The following is a 23,317-nucleotide window of genomic DNA, read 5'->3' as shown; positions in this document are numbered from 1 at the left end:
AGTAAACTAGCTATATTACAATCATCTAATTAGTTAAAGAATATAACTTCATGTCTAGAAACGACAAAAAAAAAGAAGAGTTTTTTGCTCCTTTCTTTTATGGAAGTTTGAATTTGACCAAACACAATAAAAAAGTTTCTTGCATAATTAAGGATCTTCAAATTATGTAAAAAATGTTGCTCTCTTTGAGCAAAATTTTGAGATAAAGAACCATAAATTTCTGTTCCCTTGATCGATTGTGTATAAATTTAATTGATATCAATGCTCTTTATACAGAAATCATCAAACAAAATTCCATCCAAATCGGACCATCCAGCCTGGAGATATCAAGTAACATATACATATATATATATATATATATACATGTATTTATATAGGTACTAGCGTACCCCGTCGCGACTTTGCTCACAATACAGATGTAGCTTCACTCGCAATGCTTTTTTAAAAGCAAACTTATTATTTTATAAATAAAAAAAATATTTAATCAGCAATATTATATTTAAATTTTCACTAAATCCTTATAAAACGGTAAATAAAATTTTTATGAAAAATACTGAAGAATATACGATAAACAATGAATTATTGCCCAAAACTTAAGTAAAGAAAAATAAAAAAAAAAGGAAGATAAGATAATTGAACAATATTTGTAGAACCAATCCATTTTATGAATGAATTAAAATAGTTCAATATAAAAGACATCTTCAATTATTTGCTTTACATATTCTAATTTTTTAATTCCATTTTAATTTAATTATTTATTTATTTTATTTAATTTTATTTAAATTTATTTAATCCCTTTCCTCTTCCCCCATTTCCTTTTCCCCCTTCGTCTTTCCTCTTTTCTTTTTTCTTTCCCTTTCCATTTCCTTTTCCCGTTTTACCCTGTTTTCTTTTTTCCATTTTCCCTTCTTCCCTTTTACCTTTTCCGATTTTTCCCTTTCTCCCTTCTTCCCCGCGCATAAATCGCTCCAGTAGTTTTTTAATCTACAGCGGACACACATATCAGAAACACTGCAATGGAATCGTAAAATATTTGGTTTAGCGTATGTTGCTTTTACGTCCAGCAGATAGCGCTGTTAACAGGAAATTAATTTTTATCGATTTGAACTCCTTAAAATCAAAATTTCGCAAAATCCTTTTTTAGTGCACGCCCACTTAAAGATACGAAAGTTCTCTGAAAATTTCAAGTCTCTACCTATAATAGTTTTGGTTGTACATTGATTATTAGTCAGTGAATCAGTCAGGACATTCTCTTTTATATAAGAGATTATATATTCTTCTGGAATATCTGGAAATTAAAATTCTGTTTTTTTTTTTTTTGTTAGAGGATATCATGAAACCTCAAATCTGGAAAACTCACACATTCAATATTTAAATCGATCAGTGTACTTAGCTTTATTTATTGTACTATATACCATTATAGTATAAATACAGTTAAGTATCGTTTATAGTTAGTTACATTGGATATAATGACATATCGGTATAGCGACCAAAAATTAGTTTCTTGGTTGGTTTGGTATGCTGTTAATATATAAATACAGTATGCATATCGTTTATAATTACATCGGTTATTATGACTTATTTTTTCTACTGCAATGCAACATTTTATCGCTTATAATGACGGACGGAAGTGACTTGTCAGTAACGTAATACACTGAAATCTCCTTATTCGCGTTCCCGTATTCGCGGTGAAATATTTTGCGATGTCTTTTCTATATTCGCGGCTAAAGATTTTCGTATTCGCGTACATTACATTATTTAGTGACATTAAAAAATAAAAATCTTAAAAAAATATATGGCGCAGGTGGAGTATGAACGTGAAGAGGTAGAAGATACGATCCCTGGAAAACATTTAAATGTCAAAACGCTTACCGAAGGAATTACACTATCTTATGATCGTATCCAGTTTTTTTTTTAAATGCAGATCCATCTTCGAATAGAAGCTTAATTTTTAAGCGCAAAACTGAAGATGCCATGCAAGAATACACAGAATTTCATACGAATTTAAAAACACGAGCGAGACAAAGAAAATTTCAAATTTTCGTAAATGCAATCCAAAATACTGTAGGTTAGTTTTGTAAATTACCTTTACAGTAATTTTAGTTTTAATGCAAGTAGTACTGTAGTGCTGGTTCTTGACTTTTTAGGCAATTACCGAGTAAGATTTGAACATTTAATAGTTTTCTAATACAGTACATACTATACGAACTGTAGTGAGTTATTAAATTAAACAGTTCGGTAAGTGTTTACCAGCAAATATACTGTATTTTATTAAATATTTTTGTGTGGTGTACCTATGTACTGTACTAAATCAGTGCTTATAATTAATGGTGCCGCCTGTATTTCATCAATAACATTGCCCTAAGTAAGTACGCATGACGTTTTTACATTTTACAAAGAACTTATAACCATTCTTCCTTAAACGATTATTAGTTCCGTTCTACATTCGCGGTTTTCTGTATTCACGGCTTTTTTACAATCTCTAAACCCGCGAAGAAGGAGATTTTACTGTATATCTACATGGTAGCTACATAAATATTTTGACGGTTAAATTGAGTCACCTTTTCCTTTTAACCTGCATACAGGAAGTACCGTTTATAGTGACATCGAATATAATAACCAAAATCTTGTTTCTTGGTTAGTTTGGTATGCTGTTAATACATAAACACAGGATGTACATTGTTTATAATGAAATCGGTTGTAGTGACATATCGGTTATTATGAATTATTTTTTCTCCTACAATGAACATTTTATTGTTTATAATGACGGATAGAAGTGACTCATCAGTAACGTAGTTCAGTATATCTAAATTGTAACTACGTAAATACTTTCGGTTAAATTACTTTTAACGGTTCTTTTTTTCTTACATATATGATGTAGTTATTTTTTTAAACTTCTTTGTGTACCAGATTATTGTAAACTGAAGTAGTCATATTCAGTTGTTAAACTTTTGCTGTGAGCGTATCGTGAGGGTGCAGTATTTTATTTTATGTATCCTGTGTATAATTCATTTAATGGTAATTTAATTATGATTTCACGATAAACGTTCAATAGAGGAAAAGGCACACATTATCAGGAGGTTAAAGAATGACGAAACTAATAAGGATATCGCCCAAGAATTAGACGTAGGTCATTCGACAATATCGGTGATGTGGAAGAACCGTGAAAAAATTTAGAAAAAAAATTACGGCCAAAAAACATAATGATATAAAGCAAAATAACCGACTTTTTGCAGAAAAAGTAATTTTTACAATTTTTCTCTATCTTCTTTTACTCTTAACGTATTTGTATTTATTATTGCATAGTTTGTTTTTTTTTTTTTTTAATATTTTTGCGGAAATAAATTATTTTTAAATATTGTTATTATTATATTACAATACCCGTGTAGATGGTTTATTAAAGTAGTACCACTAAGCTACCTAAACATCGATTATTGTGACCATTGGTTATAATGACCTAAAATAATCGGTTGGAGGTTACTAAAAAACGATGTTTACTATATGTTGAAAAGGTAAAATCTAACAATGTTGTCGTTTTAGCCAAACCCAATAAAAACCATAAAGTCTAGTTAAAAAAAAATTAACTATTTAAAAATTCTTTCTAGGTTGCTAACCAGATTTTTAGTGATTCTCTCTTTTATTGGTTGATATAATTTGTACAAATTCTTCGCTCAAAAATATAAAAAAAGCATGCACATTAAACCAATCAAAAAGATTAATGAATATAAATTTATAAGGAAAAGAGTAAGTTTAATGACATTACCATTGAAAACTATCATACACGGATCTTTTACAAGTTTAAAATTGAATCTTATCAGCAATGATAGGTGCGTCAGTAACATGGTTATCAACAATGATCTCATTAACAATTTTAGTGATTCTACCGTTGATAGTTTTAGTTTCTAATTTGTTATTCCAGTTAGGTGCATTTTTAAAATTATCATTTCAAATAAATTAATTTTGCGATCGGCTTTCAGGCAATACTGTGCCGCATTCGATTTCTCTGATCTTTTATATTTATAATGAGCTTTTTTTATTTAATGTACTAATATTTTTTGTAGTTCTCCCTAAGAACTCAAAATTTCAATAATTGCCTTTATAAACTTACGTAAAACTATTCGACGGGATAGTTTTACCTTGAGTGTTTTTGAGGACAAAGTCTAATTTTCTTGACGTAGCCGTGTTAACGTTATAAATATAATCTTTTTAATAAGATGAAAACATAGATACAGATTGCATAGTGATATGTGAACAGCAAAAAGTTAAAAAAAAATTTTAAAAACTAAGTATTTATAGTTGTTTATATTTTTGTGAAATGTTTTTATCAGTAAAATAACAATTATAAGTAAGGTGTTAAATTAAAACCTGTATAATGTGTTTAAAATAAACACATTAAACAAACACAGTGTTTAAAATAAAAAACAAGTGTTTAAAATAAAAACGATAAAATTATAAATTATTAAACTCGGGGATTACCTTTCAACTGAGTTAAAGATGACTTGCTGAAGAACTGTAACAATACTGGAAAACCTGAAAATTTATTACGCTTAATTATTTAAAAACCAATTTATTCATCGGACAAAGAAAATTATCTTACTTTTAATGAAACATATAGACATGTTTTCAACACTAAAATTATTTACAGTAAAAGAATTGGTGTTATTCACTTTAATATACAGAGTATCTTACACAACCATATGTGCGTATGCGCACACAATAATGAATGAACACGTTCTATTTTTGTTTGTTCATAATTAAAAAGAACAGAAAAGTAGGTATATAACTAAAAAGGCCTACTTATTGTAACTAAGCACAAGCTAATAATAATAGTAAGAAAATAACAATTTTATTATCTACGTATATTACTGAAATAAAGACGGCTGAAATTTCATTTTAAATAAAATATAACTAGGATATACTGGTTGGTTAAAACACTTAAACAAACTAGAGAAAGTTAACATTTAAATAAAACAAAATTAAACATACATGCGTACATAGACCCTAATAAATTTACTTTCTTATAATTTGTACGTTGTAGCTTACATTTATAAATAAGTGAAGAAATTAAAGTTTTCGTATACCTCAAATATAAATTTATTTTACGTGTATTACATCAAACGTTACGTACGTGTATGTCTTAGATTATTAACTTGTACACCTATATTTAAAAAAAAAAACGTAACTAATATTTTAATTAAAGAAATCAAATAATTACAGTTATAATTTACTATACGACTGTTTTTTAGTATTTTTTTCTTTAATTTCAGGCTTCAGTATTAGATAACACAGGAGGGCCACTCGGATCAGCAACAATATTGAACAGTCTGTGGCTAGTCACAACTGCATCTTTTGAATGGTAAGTAAACAAAATTAAGTTAACTTTTGGTTTAGACTTAATTTTAATATTTTGTATATAATCCTACCTACAAACCACAAATAACATTTCCTAATTTAATCATAAGTCAGATGTTTTTCGATAACTGAAAAGAAAGCAATAACAAAAGTATATGAATTAAGTCGAGAGAGGGAGGACATTAATTAATAACCTTTTTCTTAATAAAACCAAATATATGGCACTTATGATAATTTTATTCAATAATGTGCTTTAAAGTCGCCTTTAAAGAGATAAAAGAAAACAAAATAAATTAAAAGAATCAATAAAATCTAAAAATATATCTTACCAACAGCATTTTACCAATTATTTTTCATTACTCTCGTTCAATTTGGGCGTTAGAAGAACATTAAATTATGAATGCAAGTATAGAATTATTTTTAAAAAAATTATTCTAATCTTTTAGTAAATTTTTTAAATATGGGAACGATGTGGTGACCATTTACCCAAATTAAATAAGATCAATGAATTATACCCAAAAGAACAAAATTTCATAAACATCGCTTAATCCATTTTTTTTTTATCCTCCTAGGCTCAGATCCGCCGCGGAAGCACACTCGGTCCTAGGGGTGCCATTGCCTTTAACCTTCCGGGCGACCATGCCGAAGCCGGCTATGCCGTCCCCGGCATGGGGTACCACCCGGTCAGGCGGGTGGTACCCCATGCCGGGCTTAATTGCCTGCTTCAAATCAGGGGTCCCCCAAGGGGGTCCCGTAACCGGGTCTCGGTCTTTATTTGCCTGCCTCAAATCAGAAGTACCCCAAACAGAGGACCTTCAATCGGGACTCGGTCTTTACAGTTTCTCTTCCTACTCACCCCAAGAGTCCCCGTTCACTCATCGGAAGTGCGACACCTCAGCATCGCACTCCTCATAAACGGGGATATCCAGCCACACCCTTAATCCAGTCTGAAGATATCAATCAAAACGCTAACTGAGAAAAAAAAAGTATTATTATACTCCATTTCTGAATGAATTGCCAGAATAGATAGCCGAAGGGACATACAATTGTAACGGAATCGTCTAATCAGAGAAGAGAAAAAATGGATTTTTGTCCCTCCTCTTCATGGATATTTGAATAAGACTAAATGTCAACAGAAACTGTCTTAGTTCATTAAGAATCATCGAATTACTATGCGGTTCGTATCTCCTGTTCCCTTAATCAAACGTTCAAACAAAATTAAATCCCATCAATGCCTCATATACAGAAATAATCGAGCGAAATTACATCCAAACTGGACTATCCAATCTGGAGATACCAAGCTAAAAAATTAAGTACGTAGACACATTCTTCCGAAATTTTTCTGTGACAATTGTTTTTAAATTATTTTAGAAGATCATGAAAGGTCAAGATCTTTAAAAATCCTGATATGCAAACTTTTAACTCGAGTCGCATACACTTTCTTTTACACAGTGTAAATGAATCACCGGGAAAGTAATAATATATTTATACAATTAGTAATGAAATCTTTACAAGACTTTCTCCTACAGAAACATTATTATATTTCTAAAAAATTGGGGGATAACCTATTCCCAGTCCGTGTTGGCATTCTACAGGATGGATCGGGCTGACTTTTTTTCTGATCAGAATGATCCACAGATAAGTCATCAAACGTCATCAGACCCCAAACTTGAGTCTCCTGTGCGAATTCTTTAACATATTTTCATTTTTACTTAACTGAGGAACTTTCTGAGGTTATTCACAAGTACATAATTTTGAAGTTCCGTCTAGGCTTGATGACATATCTGCTGGTCATCTTGATTAGAATAAAAAAACTCCGATCCGTCCATTAGAACGTTTGGATGGACTGGAAATAGGTTTTGAGCACACATTCTACCTGTGGTAGGAAAGGAAAGAAAAAACAAAGGGTTTGGGGAATGAGACTTGTAAACTTTACCCTGTTCCATTTAATGGAAGAGGTTTTTAGCCGATTATTTAAAATATATAATATTACTATGTAAAACAAAATGTTATTGATGTAGGATGTAGGGCGTATTCCGAAATGAAACGACTAGAACTAGAGAGGGAATCTTGGAGAGCTGCATCAAACCAGTCAAATGACTGAAGACAAAAAAAAAATAAAAATAATATTATTTTGTAATAATAAGGCTGTGGATTAGTAAGGGGAAACTAGTTAATGTAATGATTAGTTTTAATTATTTTTGGAATTAAAAAAAATAAAAATAGTTTTGAAGTTACAGACTGTGTTAATAGCAACAATTAACAACCAGTTAATAACCAGTTCGTTAACTGGAAAACCATCGTCTAAAAATACCTAAATTGTGGGATAGCCGTAAGAAATTATTAAGCAGTAAACTGGACGCAAGGCTAGAATATTTTATCCTCCAACTCACATGAGCATAAAATCTAGTTGGATTAAATAGTGGTGCAAAATAATCTTAACTTACACGTTGTTTATTTATTTATTTTTTTAATTAGATAGGAAACTAAATAAAAACAGGGAAAACAACTAGACCATTTATGTTTTTAACGCTATATTGATGCTAGTTATTTAGTTTATAATTAATTATTGTAACAATCAAATGTAGGAGTTTGTTCATAAACAGTTACCATGATTGAAACTACAACCTAATCAAAACATCTTACAAACAGTGCAATGTTATATACCGATGAGAATTCACTTCACTATTGTATCTTTGAAGTACACTTTATAATTCACAATTTAATTTGTTACCCACTTCAACACTTCTCAAATTGTTTAAAGCCAGAACCTTAGTTAATATTACTGTAGTATTAAATCGTGTAATTTTTTAGGCAATCTTAGAAAATAAATTTGATGTAACTGTTTAATTAGGATTTTCTTGAAATAATTCTCAGATTTTGGACTTTAATTACTATTTTGTTACATATCTTAAATTTCATAATTGTTAATCTGTAATTTCTTTTTTACAAATAAATAATTTACCGATAATTTTTAATTCAACAAAAGAATAAAAAAAAAAAAGAAGCTTCGAAACAACTATATTTACTAAATAATGACATTAAAATTATTCAATTTGATTATTTATTAAAATTAAAGTGACATCCGAGGTTACGTGTCAATTTGGGTAGGTCAGCTATCAACTTAATAACCATTAAATTCTTTATGAGTATATTTAATAATTGATTAAGCATATAGGTGAATAATTAAAGTGGTATTTAAACATTTATTTTATATTATCTATGTTAAAAATGTAAGTTAAATAATCGGCATGAAATAGAATAATTTCAACTACAGACTGATTAATAATTATAGCTACCCAGACATTCATAATTTTTATGATGAGAAATTATCTTGTATAGTATTAATAGTCCCAAGTTTAACTAATATTTAGACAGAGGACTTGTTGTTTTTAATTTTTTCGACAAATTTTACACATTTTTCTAATATAGTTTAACTAAACCTGGTTGTCATGACCCATCGACCTAGTTTACTTCTACAATATTCTACCACAAATTTCATTCCTCTTGTATTTGCTTTGAGAATTCTTCATTTCGTATTTTATCAATCCAACTAATTTTAAACAACCTTCTATTACACATTTCAAAGGATTCTCATCATTTAGTTTCTGCTTTACCTATTGTCAATATTTCGATATATAAATTGTTATACTCCATAAAAATACTTTTGAGAACTTGTTTTTAATTCTATGATCATCATTTTTTATAGTACCAAATTTATTCTATGCATAAAATCTCCCCTTGATTATGCAGATCTCTTAATTCTTTCAACCTTTTTAACTTTACTCCCTAACTTCTGGTATATTCGTGTTTAATTTCTCATTATCCAGCTTTATGAATCAAAAATTTAAGTTAAGAATTTAAATTTGTTTTGTAAGAATTATAACTTAAATTCAAAATTACTTGTACATTTTTTAATTAGCTCTTTTGAACAAATAGAAAAAAAAATTAAACTATAAAATTGTTTTTTATTTGTCAGGTTAAATCCAACCTACGTAAGAGCTGGCAGCAATTACAATTACGATGAAGGTATCCGTATGAAAATAGACAAGTTTCTTGTTCATCCTGATTATACTACAGACAAAGAGTATGATATTGCTTTAATAAAATTAATAAATAGTTTAACGTATTCCATAAAAATCAGACCAATAAGTATTGCTTTATGGCTACCCAAAAACAAAGAAACCGCATTAATTACTGGATTTGGTAACATTGTAAGTAATTTATCACCGTAAAAATTTTATTACATTATCTTCGCCGTTTTCCGTGGCGGAATGATATAGTTTGGCCATTCATCCGGAGGTCTCGAGTTCGAATCCCGATCAGGGATGGCATTCTAAAAACTTCATTTATCATCAATCGGTAACTGTAAGTGGGTGTAAGCTTGTCAGTCCTGTTTAAATAAATAAATTATTATTATTAAGAGTCATTAATTTTATTATTAATAATAATATTAATAATTTAAGGTAGACAATCTCCACGTACGGAAAATTCCATCTACACTCCACGTCCAGCTCCGTAACAGCTGTACATAAGTATAATATATATACCTGGCAAACGGGGCTTCGAGTATTTTCCTTGGAATGGTATCATGACCTAGTTTTCATTCTTCAGGTCGGGTGTACAGACTGGATTTTTCGGCCATCTGCAGATCACGTGCATTTGAAAAGGTTTCCGGAAATGGACTTTACTACCTTCAGAGCTGGCGATGTGGAGGTCAGGGTCAATGTGATTGCAGATGTAACAGAGTTTCGTTTTTTACATTTTCCCGCGATGGCAATCATGTAGTAAGTTGTCCGTGTACGTCGGTGGATGGGAGTCAAGGAGTGACTCAATGCCACAGAGTGACCATGAGAAAAAATGGTGAGATTCTGCCTTCTGCTTCGCATATATTTACGTTCAACCGACCTTTTTTATCCGGGAACCACTGACCTTTTTTGCCTGAGAACACATGATAATAATATTTTCACTGCTAACACTCTTCTTTTGGACTGGTATCATATTGTATGTTCTTTGGACGTTTCTTCTGAGTCAATTTCTGAAAAATGTGACATTTCCGAGAAAAAAAATCCAGATCAGTTTTTTCTCTCAATGAGAATATCTATGCATCCACGATTTAATTTTAAGTCTGAGGAATAGAAGAATTAATTTTCTACCTTCCTCTGCGCTACTGTACACTGTTAAATCTTAGTTTTTATCAAAAGCAAAGAGAATTGAGATGTGTGTCGACCAACTACTGGATAAGATTAGGGAGAGCTAAATTTGCAATGAGGGAGTATTCGAAGGACTGGATGCTAACCTACGGTAGTTAGATTGTTAAGAAGGAAGAAGTACTTTTTATATATGTTTAGACATCTAGAGATGTATCGGATTCTATGTCTTGCACTTCAAGAGAAAATTATGGGAAGCTATGATTTTAAACTCGGATTTTTAATAGTTGAAGAATTAAAGGCAGGGTATTTCCTAGGCCAACCAGCTCTTTATTCCGTTTTAGTTGCATGAAAATTTTTAATTGCCCGGATGAACACCAATTCAATAAAGGACTTGATACTTAAAAATGGAGAAGAAGAAAAAGAAGGACACTGTTGTCATGTAATTAAAGAAAAAAGTGTAATAACAGTTTATTTTTTATGGCTGATCAATTGATCGCCTGTTTTTACAGTACAAGGATATTACACACAACACTATTCTAAGCGTTAAGGTTGTCTGAGGGCTCTCTTTTCGACAGGATATTATTAATGGAAATATTAATATTGATTATTCCTTCTAATTGAATATGTAACCGTCCATCATTTCTAATTTATTGAATTATCAATATTAAATTCATTAAGATTATTATGGCTACTATGAATTAATTTACGTTTAAAATATGTTGCTATAAAATTTGCATTATCAGCAATAGTAAAAATATGATGTGGACACCACGTAACTTCCTTGTACGCCTATTAAATTACATACAAACATTTTTAAAAGAACATAAAATTTTATTTCACTAATAACTTTTGATTTTTTTTCATATTTTTTTTTGTTTTGTTGTTATTATTGAATTATTATTTATTGTAAAACTTTTTTACGATCACAGGTTAATAATTATTATTAAATCAATATATTTAAATTAAAAAAAAAAGTTAAAAAAAAAAAAAAATGAATTATGTCAAATTTGAACCGATGTGGCTTTCCATTGTAAGTTCCAAATATTTCATTAATTAAAATTTTATTTGGGTATAATTTTGGAACCAGTGAAAGTAAGTACCACTTATGATACATAGTTGAAAAGATATCAATGAGGGTCTATTACTGCAGTTAAGAAAAAATCCAAAATCCAAATGTTTTGGATTTTGGGGTTTTTTGGACAATTTTGGTCAAGTCGATTGCAATCAAAAGGGAAGGTGCACAACTAGAAGTTACAACAGTCCTAAATCCAAAATTTCAACATCCTACGGCTAATCTTTTTTGAGTTATGCGAGATACGTACGTACAGACGTCACGCCGAAACTAGTCAAAATGGATTCAGGGATGGTCAAAATGGATATTTCCGTTGAAGTCTGAAAACCGAAACTTTTCGCGATCACAATACTTCCTTTACTTCGTACAAGGAAGTAAAAAATAGTAAAACTTTATATAAACTAATGTAAATATGCCGCTAGAAGTAATTAATTTTATATTTTTATTGATTTATTGTGCAGCAATTTGAGTCTCACGCTATTTTATATATTAGGTGTAACACATTCATTTTAATACATTACTGAAAAATTAAAATTATTGTACTTATTTATACGTATCGACAAATATGTTACATCTTTCTTATTTATAAAGAAATATACCCTAATTAACTTTAAAAAAGTAATAATATAATGAAGTCTTTTTAACATAAAAAATTGACTTAAAATTAATGTAATTTTATAAGTAGTAGAAAGAATTACATTATATTAAAAAATAAATATAAATTTTTCTTATTGATACACTTTTTTGGTGGTAAAATAATTTTATTGAAAGTAAAAAAAAAATTAAAGAAATAGTTTCTGAAAATTAATGAAAATCATTTAGAAATACTAACAAAAGAAATTATTAAAAACTGAAAAATCCATGTAAGCTAACCGTGAATATTTTTCATGAAAAATATTATAATTATTTATTAAACAAATTAGCCTAATGAAGATTGTTTTTAAAACACGAAATTTAATCAATAGTTGATTAGAAATCCTTTTTCATTTTTTCAACTTAAAATTTAATCGAAGTTTGACATTAAGCAAATCATCTTCCCCCTCAGGAACACACAGATATATATATATATATATATATATATATATATATATATATATATATATATATATATATAATAAATCTGTTGGTTTTTGTCTACGCTAATCTCAGAATCTAGAGAACCGATTTCAATGAAATATGGCAAGCTCATAGCGGCGCTGAGCAGAAGATTTACCACTTTGATATCGATTTGTTAAAAAGAACCGGAGTTATTACAAATTTTATACAGTTACTTCTTTACACGCTCGTAAGTTAGTCCAAAAGTGTGACGCATTACTCGCTCCGCCTCTCAGTCACCATCATTATGACGTACAGTTTTCTCATTAGCGGAGTAGATCGAAAAATTTTATGGACTCATTGAGTCAATTACTTTCACTTCAATTTAAAAAACTCTAGTTTCCAGTTAACGTATGTTTTGCAATGATCATCAATAAGTCACAATGTTAAACTTTACGTAGAACTGGTGTAAATTTACGAATTGCTTGCTTTTCTTACCGGCAATTGTATGTGACAGTTCTCAAGTAAGCAAGAGCAGTTAAGGTCTTTATTTGCTGTGATAACGGAAGAACCAAAAAAATTAGTTTATAACGAGGTGCTGGTGTAAAAATGTGAATATAAAAACATAGTTTGGATTATTCTATAAAAGTAAAGATTACATCTATATTATTATGAATCGTGTTGCTACATGTTTATCTTAAAATTATCAAATACTGTTTTTATGTACCGAGGACACATGAATACATTACTTCATACTTTGGATATTCATAAATCACAAAAATAACTATTTTACACGTACAGTTAGCGATTTATAAATTCGACAATTACTACAATAATCATAGTTCGCGTGCGACGCCGCGGTTACATGTTTGTACTCGAGGAATCACATCATATCATTACATTGATTAGATTTAAGTATGACAGATTAAATATTTATTATGTTCACGTATGCTCTCGTCTGAAGTATATCTTTAGAAGCTCCCTTAAAAAGCCAGAACGAATTCTCAAAGTACAAATATGGGCTTTCTATCATTGTGTAACGCCGATAACTATGAACCATGTAGATCGATATTTTGAAAATTAATATCTTTATGGATATGTCTTTACTAAAAAAAAAAAAAAAAAAATTACTTATTCCTACAAAATAAAATATCCACCGCTACCAGACCAGAAACCAACTGCTCACGTGTAATTAAACGCAATACTTATGAGAAAGCGCCTTGTAATATTCTTTATTTTTAATAAATTACTGAACAACTTAAAATTTTCTCACAAATTTAGATCAATTTTAAACATAATTAAACGATTTTCTTTTATAGAAACAGGATTCCTATGCCATGATCTTTAAATAATACTAATTTAAACATTAAAGAAAGAAACACTGAATTTTCTGCTTGCCTTTCAAAGTGTACTTAAAAATTAACTATGGGTATTTTCATCTTAACTTTATTTAAAATTTTTTTAAATATTTTTATTGAATTATTTCAGCACAGAAGCTTACAAAGAGACTTGTAAGTGAGAATATGAAAATGGAAATTTGTAGCGTATGAAAAATGTCATTCTTGATTGGAATTCTAACCCGAGACCTCCAGATGAAAGGCCAATACGCTACCATTCCGGCACGGAGATCGAAAAGGAGATATTTATATGTTAAATAATATTAATATGTATATAATTCCATCAAATTTTTATTTTTAATTAATTATATATTTTGTGGTGCTACTCTGATCACAGGTTTACTACAGTTTCGTTTGATCAACGGCAGTTACCTTTTTTATCCTGGATTATAATATTTACTCATTCCTGTCATTATTTACATAATGCACTATTATGAACCTATCAAAACGAAAGATTTATTTATTTATTAAATGTCAAAGCTAGTATGTATTAGATATGTGTGAATCCTTCATATATACAAGTATATTCTTGTATGTGTGTATATATATATATATATATATATATTTTTTTTTTTTTTACTTTTATCGACTGTCTTCGATTTTTAACCCTTAATTACTTTCTCACCGAAGATGTTATTTACAAATTGAACAGATATGGAATTATTAATTCAAGGAGTTTTTTTAATCTAAATTATTTTCATGTCTAACTACAGTAAAACTTAACAGTTTTACTGTACTTAATAACATATCACACATCCAGTGTGTAATGTGTGATTATATTCATAAAAGTGCATATCTATGTATATACGAGGCTCGGCTGATAAATTTTGCATTTATCAACCCTTTTATTTACGCATAAAAGGGTTTCAACCCTTTATGCGTAGAATGGGAATGAAAAGAGATATTGGAATGAAATAAAAAATGAATAAAAGTATAATACCTTAGCTACAAAATGCAGTATGTATTTTTCAATATAATCCCCGTTGATACACTTTTCCCAACGTGTGACAAGTTTTGCATTCTGTCACTGAAAAATTCTGGCGGTCTTTCTCGGATCCAAGTGGCCACAACTTCCTTCACCTCATCGTCGGTGGTGTAATGATTACCTGTGAAATTCCTCTTGAAATAAGGAAAGAAGTGGATGTTGCAGGGAGCTAAATCCGGCGAGTATGGCGGATGCGGAATAGGCTCAAACTTCATCTTGCGGAGAGCCATCAGGGCGTTTGAGCGGTACCCATCGTACACAGATTTTACGTTAACCAAATGGCTCGATAATATGTCCGTTCTTTAGATATGCCTAACTGAATAGCGATGCGTTGCTGGGTGATTCGCCGGTCAGTTTGAAGCAAATCGTCCACCTGCTTTTAATGTTTCTCATCAGTCACAGGAACTGGTCGTCTGCTGCGAGGTGCGTTCTCAATTGTCGCTTTACCAGCTTCACATTCGCGAAATTTCTACGTCCGCGTACTCAATTGTCGTTTTACCAGCTTCATATAAGCGAAATTGCTCTGTCACAGTACTCCTGTCAACAGTTTCACTACCGTAAACCGCTTTTAAACAATGAAAAATATTCGTAGGATTCACATTTTCTGATATTCAAAATTCGTCACTGCGCGCAGTTTTAACCGTGTTGTCATATTGCCGTACTCGACTCCATTTTAACTGTTACTGAAAAAGAAAAAACCTGTAAACGGATTTCAACGCATTATCACAGGTTTGTAGAGGGGGATTTTAGATATCATGTGCTCCCACGCCCAACTCGATAATACCTTTTGTCTCCGTGTAGCACGCTAATGTGAAAAATTTATCAGCAGAACCTCGTAATTTTAGTTAAAATTTATATAAAACATAGTTTAGTTATAAAACAAATACTGAAGAAAATTACTTTTTTAAAACCGATTGTTCGTTGTAGTGTATTTGTGGATAAAAAATAAATTTATATGTTATAAGAAAGTAAGAATAATAAATGCTGTAACTGTAACGGTTTTAGGCGACTTTGCTTAATCATATTCACTCCAAAAGTGACACAACCATCATCAAGAACAGCAAGCATCCCATTCCAGGGTTTCTAGATAATGTATTTTCCTGCTGTATTTTTCCCATTGAGCTTGATATACTGTTGGATGTAATTACTGCTAGCAACATAACACAGATGATATTCAAGCCTTGAAGTTACACCTTCAGTCTATTCACACAATGATTAACTGAACAACATCGCTCTCCTCTGAACATGGTGCTTCTTTCATATCATGGACTGCTTTATAAACATCAGAAGCATATGAAAGTTAAGGAGGAAGAGATAATGTAAAGAAACAAATTATTTCAACCCTTTCTGATGTGAAACAATAGGTTATACACACTGATTATACTCGACAAATAAATCTTCAAATAATTCATTATTTATAAAGAATATGTCTCCAAATAATGAAGTTATCTAAGTAAATGTTTTTGCATTTCCTACACTTGATATATAACTAAATACAGTACTAAACAAGCAACAGACATTTGAAAGAATTATTTTTACCGATTTAATACTAACAATCTATTTATCCAAAAAAAGTCTCTTCTGATAATCTTTCTCAAACATTATAAATTTTTTGTTGTTTTGTATGATATCATAACAGTGAATTAAAAAGTAATAATCGTATTAAAGAAATAACTGAATTTTAAAAGTTCATCTCATTCCTATTTCTGCTTGTGCATCCCGATATCTACGGAAAGGAAAGTATGTATTCAAAACTTGATTTAATTTTAAATATAAAAATAGAAATATGTTACGCACACTACATTTTTATTGCAGCAATATAAAATACACACATATATATTTATTTTACTGGTTTAACTATTCTTTAAAAAAAAAAAAAAATTAATGAAAAAAAACCAAAATATTCACAAATTAAAAAAAAAATATATATGTATACAGTTCTTCCAGGATGAGTTGATCAAAATTAAGAGGCTGATTCAAGTTGGTAATGATTAATTTTTTTCTCACTAATAGCTCTATAAATATTAGTTTTATTAAATTATGTTTTATTAGATAAAATTTTAAGGCTTTTTATTGTGAATAAAATGATATCTCTTTTGTTCAATTCAGTTGATAAACAGCAGAGATATGATTGAAGTTAATAAACTTACAAAACTTAAGTAAAATTTTCAAACTTTTATATTTTGTATTTGTTTTTTGGTACTTGAACATAAAATTTTATTAAAATTCCTCCATCTCTTCTTAAGAACTTTTTATTGAAAAAAAAAACCACAAAATGGTAAACAGAAGAAAAATAAAGTGAGATAGGGTATTTTTCCATATGAACTGTTTTGTTTATTTTGATTCCCTGAATCAGTCCCTTAGTTTGTCTAATACCTTGCAGGACACCTCCTGTATTAGTCCAGTGTTTGACGGTAAAAATAGGGTATTACCTCAGAATTCTTTCGGACAACATCGATTTTTATGAAAATTTGTAATTAAGCTTATTTAACCCTTTGCTTCAAAAGTTATACGTTTCTATGAGTACTTTTTGTTTTTGGGGGTGAAAACCACCCCTTATTAAAAAAAATTCAAAAACTTTTTTCATACATTGAAACCACGTTTAAATATGTCGAATAAACATTCTTTTATGTTTTGGAATACAATTTATGATGTTTTACTACGTTTCACCCTTATAACCACCCCTTATCACGAAATTAAAAAAAAATTAGTTTTCAACAGTTTGAAATGTTTTAATTGTGCATTTATAATTAATTAAAATCCCTTTACTCTTTATAATATAATTTATGATTTCTTGCAACGTTTCAAACTTGAATCAATCTTTTTTCAAATCTAGGCATTATAAACCGCTCAAAGTTCTAGAAAGTATTTTTAGAACTTAAATAAATTGTAAAAGGATTACATGTAATTCCAATTCTTGCGGAAGCGAGACAACCATCTTATTCTTACCACAACTCCGTTAGTTTTTATGCTAATGACTTTTGCTAAAGATAATTCTAAAGTTCATTTTATTATTTTGAAAAATTATATATAAGTTTTCCTCGAATAAGTTTTCGTTTTTCCGTTACTTAACGTTGAAATGTTCGACTTCAGTTTTCGGTGAACAAAAAGTTATCTTCAACGAGACATAACTCTGTTCGTATTGCATCTGCAGAAATAAAAAAAAACTCAGTATCCTAGTTATTTTATAAACTATATTTATTCTTATAGTAATTTTTTCAATAATACATACGGTTTTTGAGTTATTCGTGAAGAACTGCTCAATTGTTTAATGAAAAATCAATATTCAATCACGAATAACTCAAAAAGTATTGACTTCACAAAAAATTTTTATCGAATATTTTTTTCTAAGAATTTATTTCTCAATCGATTTCTGCGGTTATTTTTAATGTAATAATTTCCACTCCCGAGAAGAGATGGTTTCCACCTCTAGGGTGAAAGCACACATCGGCAAAATAAAACTTTTGTTCCTTGAGCTACACCCTAATTGCTGTCCAACTTTCAAGTCAATCAGTTTTGTCCGAAAGAATTCTGAGCAAAAAACCATCTAACACTGGATGATATGTACGAGTATATTTGATATCACGTATATTTGTAAAATTAGATAAATTTACACATGGAAAAATAAAATGTAATGTTATAAAAGGTAAGTTTTTTAATTATTTATTTTTTTTATCTATTCTAAGAAAGTAAAAAATAATTTACAGGGGCCAAATAGAGATGGGGGCTTTTTGAAAGGATTATTCCTACAATACATGGATTACGATACTTGCAAAGGATATTATAATTGGGATTCTAATTTTACACAGAATAGTTTTTGCACTTATATACTCAATAGAGAAGGACCATGTGCTGTAAGTAACTTTTTTTTTATTAATAGCATATCTTGAAATAAAAAAAAATATTTTCTATTGAATTGTTTGATTTTTAATAAAAACTAAATGATATAAGAAGTTAATATAGTCACAAATAAATATAATCTTCATAATTTACTGTTTTCAAATTACAGAATGAAATTAATTTAAGAAAAATTTAAATTTTTACCCTTTTAAATAATTTGAAAAGGCTAATCAATAAAATTTATATTTAAAACGTTTTGTGTGACTATTTTATCTTTTATATTATGAGTCATTTTTAATATTCTTCAACTTCAAAAAATTGTAAAGAAACAGACATTTGACGTCATCATTCATAAGAAGGTTTATCCTAAAGTTATTATTTATGCAAAAGAAGAAAAAAAATTAAAAACTCCTAACGAAAACAAAGACAATATTTTATAAGAAATTTTTTTAAGATAAAATTTTCGTTTATTTGTTTTCTAATTGATACCTAAGGGAATAATATAAGTAAAAATTTTACTCCAATATTCAGATTAATATAAATACTGTTAAGGAATTATTCTTAAAAACCACTCTTGGAAAGTAAATTAAATGGATCCGAAGTTATATCTCTCCCTCAAACAAAATACATCATTAAAACCTATGTTGATATAAGACTGAAATTCTGCAAAAATGGTAACTATAATGTTCTATAAAAACAATTCAATTTTTCCTTAAAATCACCCTATACAAATTAAAGCTTGGTGAAGGCTGGTTTCACATTTCCGCTACATATTTCCAATCCAATAGTATTAAAAGCTAGAGGTAGTCTCAGAAAGTAACTCCAACTACCATTGGGAAAAGATTGGGGAATTTTAACCATCCCTAAAAGGGTGAAATAAGACGAGTATGAATCTGTAATCATTTCTCATGGAGGTTTTATTTATCGTGTTTAACAGAAAGTAAAAATTTGGATTATTCTATGAAAAATATTTCTTAATCTTTTCATGATATAAGCCTTCAGAATTTCCACATTATATTCCAAATCACTGGTAATATTTAACAATAACATGAAGTTCACCGATTAAATTTTAAAATATATATATGATTTAACAAACTATATACTTATTTACAGGTAGAACAGGCAATTTCATCACAAAAGACAATGCTTTTATAAAAAAAAAAAACTACTAAAAATGAAGATTTAAAAATTTTTGAAGAGCAATTTTATAAGCCATTTTGAATCAGCAGTTAAAGCCATTTTTGCACTGGAGAAACTGCATGAAATATCCTGTATAACCAGACTCCAAATTTCTTATGAAAAGATGCAGTATATGAACACCAAACAAACTGGAAAATTCCCGCTGTAAATACAGTAAGGCAAAATCTCACAAGTTCTCCATTTCAAGTATCTGGAAGAAACCATCAAATCCACGAAAGTGAATGCAGTATCCAACACAGAAATAATACTCAAACTGCAAAAGGCATACAAGCTTATATGGAATCATTATAACAAAAAAGCAGTGTCTTGGAATGCGATACTACAACATTGCAACAAAAATATATTGCCAGAGGCCTTGTGTGGAGCAGAAACCACAATAATCAGAAGAATGACCAAAAGTCATGAAATAGAGAAGCAAGAATGGAAAATCCTCGTGCAGTCCTCAGAGACGGAACCTGGATCAAATGACCCACAAAGGAATTATATGAAAACAAGACACCATCACCGACAAGTTTAGGTAAAGACATCTACTATTCTATGGACTCTTATGCAGGATGAGTGATAGTCTCACTAAGAAAATTTTCAACATCGTTAAGGCAAGTAAATTAAAGTCTATTTGGATGAAAGAAACACAAGACAACCTGGAATGTCTCAACATCTCAGAAGAACAAATCAAGGAGAGAAATTTAGGGATGAAATTAGGAACAAGAAAATTGAATAAGAACAAAAAAGAGAAATGATAGGAAGAAGATGGATGTAGGAGAGGAAGAAAAAACATAGTGAACAGATGAAGAGGTTCTGAGAAGAAAAGTGAAGAGAAGGAAATAAAGTTATGATTGGCTCAAGTTCGAAAAAAATAGTGAAGAAACTCATTAAAACTTTTAATGACAGAAAAAAATAAATAAAAATTAAAGCTAGTTTACACGTATTTGTCATATTTAAATTATCATTTTCATATTGTTATCTTGGGTAGGTCCTTTGTACTATTTCCAGGTAAACTCTGGTGTGTACCTCCCATCTCATTTTAAATTGCCCATTTAAAAGTTTTTGCCAAAACTTTAAATTTTTTCCAGCCTCTATACTCTGCACCTTCATGACAAACCCTATTAGACTAATATTCCTATTCTGATGAAGCGTTTCTTCTCGTTCATTCTTATTGTTATTTCTTCATCTTTTACTCAGTCTGTCCATTTAATCTTTTTCAGTCTCCTACATATCCATATTTTAAAAATCTTTCTTTTTCCCTTTTCCTTAGTTTCCATGTCTAATGTATATACAAAAGTGTACTCCAAACATAATATTTCACAATATGCTTCCTCAAATACAGACTTCCCTCTAACTATATAATTCTTTATAAAAAAAAAAAAACATCAGCCACTGCTATTCTAATTTTGTTTTATTTTCATTTGTAAATTTTCTGTTGACATGGTACTCAAGTACCTGTTTAATTTTCCTTTTCAATTATTCCTACTTTGGTGTAGATTTTTACTGATTGTTTTATATACTTCACTTTCATTTCAATTTTTTCATGTATTCTAATTTTGAAATCATCTATTTAATTTTTTTGCTTCCTAAGATCACCATATAATCTATGAGTCTTAAACAAATGATTTTTTATCTTCCTGTGCTAAATCTTCATCTTCTTTATTACTTTTATCATATCTTCAACATATATATTTAAAAAAGTAGAAGATAAGACTCTATTCCTTGTCTTATTCTTCTTCATAGGTCAAACCATTTCATTTGTTAAAACTCTATTTTCAAGTTTAATTAATAGACTAACAAATTGTTTACTGTGATAATTATTTATTTATTCTTCATATTTGTTTCAGTATGACTGGGGTAGTCCTTTGGTTTATAATAATCGATTAATTGGAGTATTATCTACAATTTATGCATGCTCAGGATCTGAAGTTTCTGGGAATAACCCACCAGTATATACAGATGTTACAAAATTCATAGACTGGATCAAGAAAACGATCAGATTTACACCATAGTAAAAGTAACAAATATGGAAAAGAGAAAATGATATCAAAATATCTTGAAATTAATAAATATCTTGAAATCTTGATTTTTACTTAAAGAAAAATATAACAAAAATAACAAGGAAAAGAATATCTGATTAAATTGGTATATAAAAAAAAACAAAGAGTTCCAAATATAATATAAAAGCTGTATAAAAATACACATATAATTTAATGATGTATATTAATTTGCTTCTTTATTTAAAAATATGTTATTAAATCTCAATAAAAAATATAATTATTTACAGCTGCATTTACTCATGAATTTATTGTTAACGTGCACATAAATAAATTATTGATTAAAAAATGACTAGGTAAGTTAAATATAGAAAAAATAGACAAGCTTTTAGAAAAAAATAGCTTTCCCTGTGAAATTTTTTAATTAACGTTAACTGATCTGAGACTGTCTCTTGTACCATACTTCTATTTTCAACTAACCTTTGATTTTTACATCACCAATGATATATTTTTCACTATTTAATACTTCTTTAGCCGTTAATATTCTGAGTTTTTTTTTCACTTATACTTTCCCATCCTATGATGAAAATGCTCCAAAGGACCTGTACTATTTTAGTTGTTCAACTCTTCCTTCATTTCTTTAGTTTCTATTTAACTATTTCAATTTTTTTCCCCTATTTTGTGATCTTTTTAGCAGTTTATTTTCAAAATTATTTACATTACTTCCCCTGAATCAAAAATTATTTTACTTCTTAAAAATTTTGTAGTAGTATAACTTGGAGAATCACCAAAAGTGGGATTCCATTCCCTTTCACCTGTATATCAGCCAATCCTAACTAAGAGAAAAAACTATACTTACAGTTGTTCTTAACATACAGAAAAAAGCTGCTTTGAACCTATGCCTAATATGAGGAACAGACAATTCTGACAAGTACCACATAATCTACACTTAACATTCAATCTGTCCAACTTGAAGGAATTAACTAAGCCTTAACTCTCAAGATCAAGTGGACACACAAGCTTTACTACTAACAATAACAGAATGTTGTTCATGCTGTACTTCCTAGGTTTAATGTACATATCTAAATATTTCATATCATTTCAAAATGAATAGGAAGTGTATGTACTTTCATTTCCAGACCAATGCTAAACTGGCAACAACGTCTGGATACCATGAGGGAAAGTTATTTTGAAAGGATTTCAGAATAGGAGAACAGTTTCTGTCCTTATAGAAACATATATATATATATATATATATATATATATACAATACATGTACATGAACTATGAACATGTACATA

The 23,317-nt window shown here is 29.3% G+C and overlaps 1 protein-coding gene across 1 annotated transcript in view; it reads left to right on the top strand.

The window, feature by feature from the left end:
* The window catches only part of LOC142324487 (trypsin-like), a 37,784-nt gene extending 15,476 nt beyond the window's left edge, over positions 1-22,308 (top strand). The window contains exons 3-6 of the mRNA XM_075365312.1: positions 5,268-5,356; positions 9,332-9,566; positions 18,702-18,848; positions 21,867-22,308. Of these exons, the coding sequence (XP_075221427.1) occupies positions 5,268-5,356; positions 9,332-9,566; positions 18,702-18,848; positions 21,867-22,031 (636 nt within the window). The 3' untranslated portion in view covers positions 22,032-22,308. The remainder of the gene's footprint in view (positions 1-5,267; positions 5,357-9,331; positions 9,567-18,701; positions 18,849-21,866) is intronic.
* The last annotated feature ends 1,009 nt before the right edge of the window (positions 22,309-23,317 follow it).

Source organism: Lycorma delicatula, chromosome 5, assembly GCF_047948215.1.
Source record: "Lycorma delicatula isolate Av1 chromosome 5, ASM4794821v1, whole genome shotgun sequence".
Classification (NCBI taxonomy): Eukaryota; Metazoa; Arthropoda; class Insecta; order Hemiptera; family Fulgoridae; genus Lycorma; species Lycorma delicatula.
This window is presented reverse-complemented; position numbering and strand designations above follow the sequence as displayed.